Source organism: Bombina bombina, chromosome 2 (assembly GCF_027579735.1).
Source record: "Bombina bombina isolate aBomBom1 chromosome 2, aBomBom1.pri, whole genome shotgun sequence".
NCBI classification, from domain to species: Eukaryota; Metazoa; Chordata; class Amphibia; order Anura; family Bombinatoridae; genus Bombina; species Bombina bombina.
The window spans coordinates 1,353,332,384-1,353,341,324 of record NC_069500.1 but is presented as its reverse complement, the minus strand read 5'-3'; the positions used below and the strand labels follow the sequence as shown (position 1 = coordinate 1,353,341,324).

The 8,941-nt window shown below is 35.4% G+C and overlaps 1 protein-coding gene across 1 annotated transcript in view; it reads left to right on the top strand.

The window, feature by feature from the left end:
• FGFRL1 (fibroblast growth factor receptor like 1) overlaps nt 1–8,941 on the top strand; it is a 257,674-nt gene that overhangs the window by 1,971 nt on the left and 246,762 nt on the right. The window contains exon 2 of the mRNA XM_053704255.1: nt 496–594. Coding sequence (XP_053560230.1) covers nt 534–594 — 61 coding nt within the window. The 5' untranslated portion in view covers nt 496–533. The remainder of the gene's footprint in view (nt 1–495; nt 595–8,941) is intronic.

The following is an 8,941-nucleotide window of genomic DNA, read 5'->3' as shown; positions in this document are numbered from 1 at the left end:
GTCCTGAGGCTAAAAACATTTGGATCAAGCCATTTACAAGAGACAGGAATTCAAGACACTGTTTAGAGAGTGAGAGTACAAGGGATAAAATTAGTCTGTAATTAATGTACACCTATAGGCTGTCTAACATTTCTTTACTCAATTTTAACCCTTATAGTTCATGAGAGGGCTGCAATGCAGTGCAAAGCATGTCATTGCAGCTCTCTGTGGCAACAAATGTGTTAATGCCCACTGTTATCCACAATTCCAACACCTGGAAGAATGGTTTTATACTTTTATTCTTTGTTTTTAAAGCTTTTTTTTCCATCTCTTTTGAAACACTATCATTAGAGTATTAGAAGCATATTTATATTAATTAAAGACTTTTATTGATGCCAGTACAGGTAAGCTTATGTGTACATTTCCGTAGACTAAGAAAATCTGTTAACAGTTCTTAAGTATTTTGTTGATATAAATCTATAATACTAAATTCAATTTTGGCATTGTCTTTTGCAGGTTTTTAAATTGAAAGTCATATAATTATCTGCTTGAACATGGAACGCCAGTGTGTGTTGCTTTTTATAGGGATAATAGCATTTTCGGACTCAGCTAGAGGTAAGTGTGTATTCAGCACATCTGTACAACAGTACATGCCTTATGTCACCTAACCCTTAAACACCATATATTGTTTATTTTTAGATGCTGATTGCATTCCTGCAGTAGAATCACCAATTGCCCTTACATGTTCCCCTAAAACATATTATGAATGAACCAACAGCTGTTTTTCTTTTACCAGACTGATAGTAGACTTCAGCAATGCCTATTGCTATTTTTTACAAATAATAGGCCTAAATCCTAAGCTGAAAACTAAGAGATAGAACAAAAGCCCTAATGGTTGTATCAGGGGATTTTCCTTTCCAGTAATTCCCTAGCTCTGTTCTCTTGTCCTTAAACCAAATAAGCAAATAAAATGTCTGCTCTTACAATTGGATGGCATGTGATAGTTTTAAGAGCTAACACCCCCTATTTTAGCACGTGCTATTAATGGTATCCAGAGAAATGTCTAAAGAAATTCTAGCAGTTGGCTGAGAAATTGATCTGTTGTTCTATTGGATACTAACTAGAAATCCTTCACATATTAAGGGTACAATAACATGTTTCATTTGTTCCTTCTTAAAGTGGATATTTTAAAATAATTTTTTTTTCTTTAATTTTAATAGTTTTTTAGGGTTGAAGCATATCACTGTTCACCAATACAGCTGTGGGAGATTTTTGTATTACCCACTAAGCAACTGTCCTTAGGAATGAGTTGTGCACAAACACGCAGTTCCTGTTTTTTATCAGTATTATTTTGTTCAAGATGTTTCACGATAGTGCATTTTTGAGTTTATTGTTCCTTTAATTAATTAAAAAAATGTGCAAAACGTCAGTTGACTGGAATTAAGTTTTAGCTGCTTTTGGTTAATAGAGTTTAAGTGTTTAGTAATATGTCTCTTATAACTAAAAGGTGTTAGTTTATATTACCACAGAATTTTAAATATTGGCTTATTTTCTTTTGATTACAAAATAATCAAATAATATATTTTTGGGGGCGGTCGCAAATTAAAGCTAAATGTGATTGCATTAAAAAGCTCCACAGGACCTTTTTAATGGGAGTACCAACCACCCGGCTCAAATGTAAGCCAATATTAAGCTAAAATGAGATAATATACTAATATTAACATTTTTCAACGCTTATTGTTCAGATTATCATTAAATACATGTGTTAAATTTTGTAATTAAATGTCACTCGGCTGACAACATTTTCTTTGAAGAACACTGACATATTTTATATATATATATATATATATATATATATATATATATATATATATATATATATATATCTATATATCAATGTAAATATTTGCATAGGAAATTAGTACATCTAGGCAAGTATCCCCGGGGATACTTGCCTAGATGTACTAATTTCCTATGCAAATATTTACATTGATTTAATTTTGAGACATGGAGGATTTTAATTTCAGTTTTTTATCTCCGCCCATAATTTTAATGAATTTATATATATATATATATATATATATATATGCTACCAGTTCCCTTGCTGGCAATATGCCACCTTCTGTAATTGGCTTTAACACAATTTTTTCACATGATGTTTTTGCCTTGCAAGACACCATTTACTCAAGCGTACATTTCAGAAGTGTGAAACTGCAGATTGTTAAAAACATACATAACAAAGTAGAAAAAAATAATAATTCTAGCACATCTGACATATTTTTAACATTACATTTCTGTGTTGAAAATGTCAACACTCGAGCTACGTCATTTCAGATTTGCTTCCTGAATTCATTTGCGAATTCTATTTGCGAGGAGTTAGTGTGCATAAAAAAAACAAAAAAACGAGTGCACGTGGATAATATTGCATTGAAACATAAAATGTAACCAATCTGTTTTACAATAGAAATTGGGTTCCACTCTGTATATAACTGTGTAAATTGAAATGACATCATGGCTGTATATTAATACTGTAGACTGCAGGTACTTGCTGAAAATAGACCCTCACAAAGGAACTTTTGTCCTCTCTAGCTCAGCATATGCACCCTAAAATTTATTCCTGTTCAGTCTGGTCTTGTTTAATTTTTGTAACACATTTTTCTTGTTTGGAATGTTTTACTGTATGTGTGAAATATCTAGTGGCAGTGACTGTGCGCCAACTTAAAATAAAATATATATATAGTGCAGCCAACATTTCTTTCTGATAGATCACAGTGTTTTTATTCAGGGAGATAGACATAACATTAATGTTGTAGCATTTCATTAACCCCTTGCCTGCTGTAAAACATTGCAGTATATTGGTGTTGTGCTCTGCTACTCTCTCTCTGGCATTCAGAGGGTTAATACATTTAGTTTCGACTGCTGCTTCTAAAAGGGATTCCTTAAGTTCCTTCATCAGTCTTCATAAGGTTTTATAAACATTACTACAACCACAGCCGTATGTGGCAGCTGTTGCTTTGCTGCAACTCTGTGTTAAGTGTCAAATTAAAAATCAAAACAACAAAAAAAGAGACTAACTTTAAGGGAGTCCCTGATTTTTTTTTTTTTTCTCTACAAATTATTTTGCTTTTTGATGCCCTTGAAGTTTTACCGTCTTTAATATGGATTTTTAAAACATATACTATGCTGCCATAATTATAGGTATGTGCCCCAGTAACTCAGCAGTGCGGTTTCACTATTGCTAGTTTGTTGAGAAATGTTGATTGTGAATTCGGCTACTGTGCATAACATTTGCCTTTCGCCTGAATAAAGATTCTATTTTATTTGTATTTTTGTGCATTTATAATTTATTTTACTGCATTTGGTGAGAGAAGAATCAATGAGGCTCATGTTTAATGTGATTATGTTGATATCTATTTATATTATATAAATCAGTTCATTATTATTGCAATTGGATGTTTTTAGCTGGTGCATGGGTGGAAGGCTGACAAGTGCTGACCAATAAGAATTCAGGACTAAGTGTCTATCTCACGGATATCTTATTTAAATAAGGGGTGGCTGACCATATTGCCGCTTTAAGAAGGAACACATATGAAAAATACATATGTGAGAGTTCTTATAAAAATCATTTCTTTAAACAGCCCTGAAAACAGCCATGACATATGTATTTTTCATATGTGTCCCTTTTTAAAGCGGCAATATGGTCAGCCTAGGTGATATGCATTTTATGTTAAAGGGACAACCAAAATTGTTATTGCTTAAAAAGATAGACAATGCCTTTACTACCCATTCCCCAGCTTTGCACAACCAACATTGTTATATTCATATACTTAATAACATTTAAAACTCTACATTTCTGCCTGTTTCTCAGCCCTTGCGGGCCACCTCTTATCACATGCTTTTATATTAGATTTTCACAAGGGACTGCTAGTTCATGTGTGTCATATAGATAGCATTGTGCTTACTTCAGTTGAGTTGTGCAGGAACCAGCACTAATTGGTCTGTAACTAATGTATTCTTGATATGTTTTATGACATGCTAAAGGACACTATAGACACTCTATTCCGATGAGCATTAACTTCAATTGTGTTCAAGCGATCGCTTTTAATTTCAACTTGTAATACGAGCAAAACAAAACCATGTGAACAAACACCTGCGATAAACCCCTTTTCACGCGTGCGTTACTGTTAGCTCTCCACTCATATTCTGGCCCTAAATGTATAGAAGATATGTGTTGTGACATGAAAGATCTTACTTAATTATACCTGCTTACAGGGCTGAGTTTAATTGCATTTTTATCTTTTTTTATAGGCATAACCACTTAGATTCTTAAAAGACAAGCACCACTATAAAGTTTGCTGCATTTAAGTAGAAGAATTGTAAAAAAAATAATATTTTGGATGTTTGTTTTTGTAAACATCTGTGTTGTTTATATTTAATTCTATTTGGAATTTTCACTATTTTCTATCATCATTAATAGACAATAAAGTCAAAATTAAGGTTTCATTATTCAGATAGAGCTTTCAGTTTATAAAAAACGTTACAATGAACTTATATTACCAAAATGTGCACAATATTTTTATATGCACACTTTCTGAGGCACCAGCTCCTACTGAGCATGTGCAAGAACACACACAGTATATACATATATGCATTTTCTGGTTGGCTGAGGGCTGTCACATGATACAGGGGAAGGAAAATGGATGTAACTCTGAAATGTCCCTGGAAAAAAAACTACTACTTTTTTGAAATGCAATATAATATTGCTATTGCATTTTCTTTTATTATGTGTTTGACAAATATGCAAGTATACTGTATTTAATTGTTCTTTAAAGGGACAGTCTAGGCCAAAATAAACTTTCATGATTCAGATAGAGCATGTAATTTTAAACAATTTTCCAATTTACTTTTATCAACAATTTTGCTTTGTTCTCTTGGTATTCTTAGTTGAAAGCTTAAACTAGGAGGTTCATATGCTAATTTCTTAGACCTTGAAGGCCACCTCTTTTCAGAATGCATTTTAACAGGTTTTCACCACTAGAGGGTGTTAGTTCACGTATTTCATATAGATAACACGTGAAGTTATCTGGGAGCAGGCACTGATTGGCTAGACTGCAAGTCTGTCAAAAGAACTGAAATAAAGGGGCAGTTTGCAGAGGCTTAGATGCAAGATAATCACAGAGGTTAAAAGTATATTATTATTACTGTGTTGGTTATGCAAAACTGGGGAATGGGTAATAAAGGGATTATCTGTCTTTTAAAACAATAACAATTCTGGTGTAGACTGTCCCTTTAATTGTATAGCCACTGCCCTCGTAACAAACAAGCTTTAGTAAAACATAGGGTAAAACTTATTTCTGCCTTATGAGTATAGCCTGTTTATTATTAAGTATATTAAGTCTAATATTTCTTACCTCTGTTTGACATTTTGCATCTCAAAGCTACCTTTCTGCTGCCTGAGTTTGTACTGGTTGAGGAAGGGTGAAATAAGCTATTAGTGCAATTTTCAGTTACTGCTACTGGATCCCACATTGGGTTTATATCAGGACAGCATCTGAGCAATCCACATTTCTAGATTAAAAACTCAGTGCTTGACTGGACAAATAAGGTTCCATAGCGCCTAACACACATATAAGCACACATATACATGTGCACACACATACGTACACACATATAAGCACACATACACATGTGCACACACATACGTACACACATAGATGGACACGTGTGCCCATGCATGTGACTATTCACATCCTCTTGTACACACAGACGCGCATATACACAGACACGTACATCCATATAGATACATGCACATTCACACACATAAGCATGCATACACATGCTACACATGTACATGCACACACAGATGGGCACGTGCACATGCAGGTGGCCATTCACACCCACATGTACACACAGACACACACATATACAGACACAAACATCCATGTACATACACACACATATAGATACACGAGCATGCTCATACATAGGCAAGTGAACATACAGCTGACCAGTCACAACCACTTATACACACAGATACACAGATACGTACACAAATGTGTGTACAAACACATATAGATACACGCCTATGCACTCACATAAGCATGCATACAGATGCGCACACGTACACACACATACAGATGAACACGTGTACACAGGCAGGTGACCATTCACACCCACATGTACACAGTCACAGATAAGTACACACATGTGCATACAAACACATAAAGGTACAGGCGCATGCACGCACTTAAACACACACACACTCTAATTTTGGTAACCTTTGATAACACCAATATCATATATTAATTTTGGTCCTTTTGACAGATATAATTTAGCTCCTGCACTTGCTAATCAATCACTATGCAGAATGTTTTGGGGTTAGAGGTCTGAATCCTGCAGGATGCACTCCGGTCTCTGTTAGAGCACTGAAAAAATGCAGTTTTCAGAAAATGTACAGGATAAGCAGGCAAAGCTAATGAGACATTAAAGTCCAAATTAAACTTCAATGGTTCAGACTTAAGGGTAGATTTATCAAACCCCGGGCGGACATGATTTGCTATAGCATTTATATAGCATTTCAGGTGGAATTCTTGTGCAATGCCGCCCCCTGCACATTCGCGGCCCATCGGCCGCTAGTAGGGGGTGTAAATCATCCCGTTCGTATCTGATCGGGATGATTGCAGTCTGCCACCTCAGAGGTGGCAGATTAGTTAAGGAGCCGGAAACATCGGGCGGAGCAAGCATTCTCTGCTTGATAAATCTCCCCCTTAGCATGCAATTTTAAGAGACATTTTAACTTACTTTTTATAAAAACAATGATTTTGTTTCCTTGGTAAAAGCATATCTAGGTAGGCTAAACAGCAGCAATGCACTACTGGGAGCTAGATGATGACTGGTGACTACACACATATGCCTCTTGTCACTGGCTCACCTGGTAGGATCTTTTAATTAAGGTATTTGCTCTGGTGGAGATGTGCATTGTGGGAGTTAATTTAATGCTAAATGATCTTTAATATAGTTGATTGCTGGTCTTTCATGTGCATCATAGAAAACAAATAAACTAAAGGTTCTCTAAAGCAGAAATTAAAGTTTCCTGTTATAGATAGAACATGCAGTTTTAAAAAAAACGTTCCAAATTATTTCCATGATCAAAATGTGCACAGATTTTTTTTATGCGCACTTTCTTGAGACCCCAGCTCCTACTAAGGAGTGCACAGTAAATACATATAAGCATTTTGTGATTGGCTAATATCTATCATATGATACGAGGGAGAGAAAATGGAATTCACTTTTAAATCTATTAATCATTTGAAATTCAAAGTAAGTACTATCACGTTGTCTTTTTATTATGTACAGTATTTGTCAATTATGCAATTCTACGGTATCAAATGGTTCTTTAAAATGAACTGGGAAAATAAGTAAAGTGATAGTAAATCCTAGCGTTTGTGAAACGCTAGGATTTACCAGTGGAACAAATAAAGGGGACTTTCAGTCATGAAGTATAAAATACCTCATGCTGAAAGTTCCTTTATTTGTCTGAAGCGTTCGCCACGTTGAGCACCTCAGGCAGCCCACGGCAGAACGCTATTTTGCCGTGAGGTAATCTTAGACAATAGCGTGCTAGCTATCCGGCAAGGTGCCAGCTGGCCCACATGGCTATTGGCTAAGAGGTGGAAACATCACCTCACAGCAAAAAAAGTGTTCTGCCTTGGGCTGTCTGAGGAGCTCAGTGTGGCAAACGCTTCAGACAAATAAAGGAACTTTCAGTATGAAGTATTTTATACTTCATGGCTGAAAGACCCCTTTATTTGTTCCACTGGTAAATTCTAGCGTTCCACAAACGCTAGGATTTACTGTCACTTTAATGCTTGTATACAGAGATATAATGTATCTTTACTATTGGTTCAGTTTTATATATCAGTCTAATGTTTTTATGTTTTTTTTTTTTTGCTGGTTCCTCTAAACGCTTTGAAGGTAATTATTACTACAGCTCTGTTATTCAGGAAATTCTGACAATATTATGTAGCTTGTTTAATGTCTTGGGGAAAAAAATTCTGTGTGCGTTTGATGTTGGTTATAAATTCATTTTTAAAAGGTTAAATAAAAAAAATGCAGGAAAATACAGCAAATATTTGAACAGGGAAGCCGTGTTTGAGAATTCATGTCTACTTTGAATCCATGCCTTGAGCATTTGCTTCAAAGATGTGTTTGTGATATTAAATCATTTAATGTAGATTGACACCTACACACCACTTTAATCTCAAGGCCAAAGCAGGTCCCCTTTCTCCAACTAGAAGAGTTTTAGTCTAATCAGGAACCAGGTTAAAAAATACATCTACTGTGTTAGCTATGAGACCTCAATTAATGGTAAAGTTGAAAAAGCCAGTTTTTTTCCGTGGCGGAGGTGATTAAGCTGTGAGAGGCAGCAAGACAGAGCTTCTGTTCAGCAGCGTGTATTTTTTTGACGCTTCTGGGGGACAGAGGAAGTTTACTGTAATATTCATTCATTATAATATAGGGTTATTAAAGGGACATGAAACCCAAATTTTTTCTTTCATGATTCAGATAGATGATATATTTGTAACCCCTTAACGACCGTGACCTACCATGTACATTGCTGGTTATTAAGCGTTTCCTTTCTAACAATAGCGCGGGTCATGCAGCGAGTGGCAGGACAGCACTATTGTACCCTCCCTCCACCCTTCTGGTAACCGGAAAAGCAATCCCCATTAAAAGACCAGCGACGTACAGGTTTAAACAACTTTACAAATTACTTCTGTTATCAATTTTGCTTCATTGTCTTGGTATCTCTAATTGAAGAAGTAGTATTGCACTCCTGACAGCACACATCACACACACTCTCATACAGCACACACCACACACACTCTCATACAACACACACACACTTATACAGCACACACCACAAACACTCTTTTACAGCACACACCACACACAATCTCAT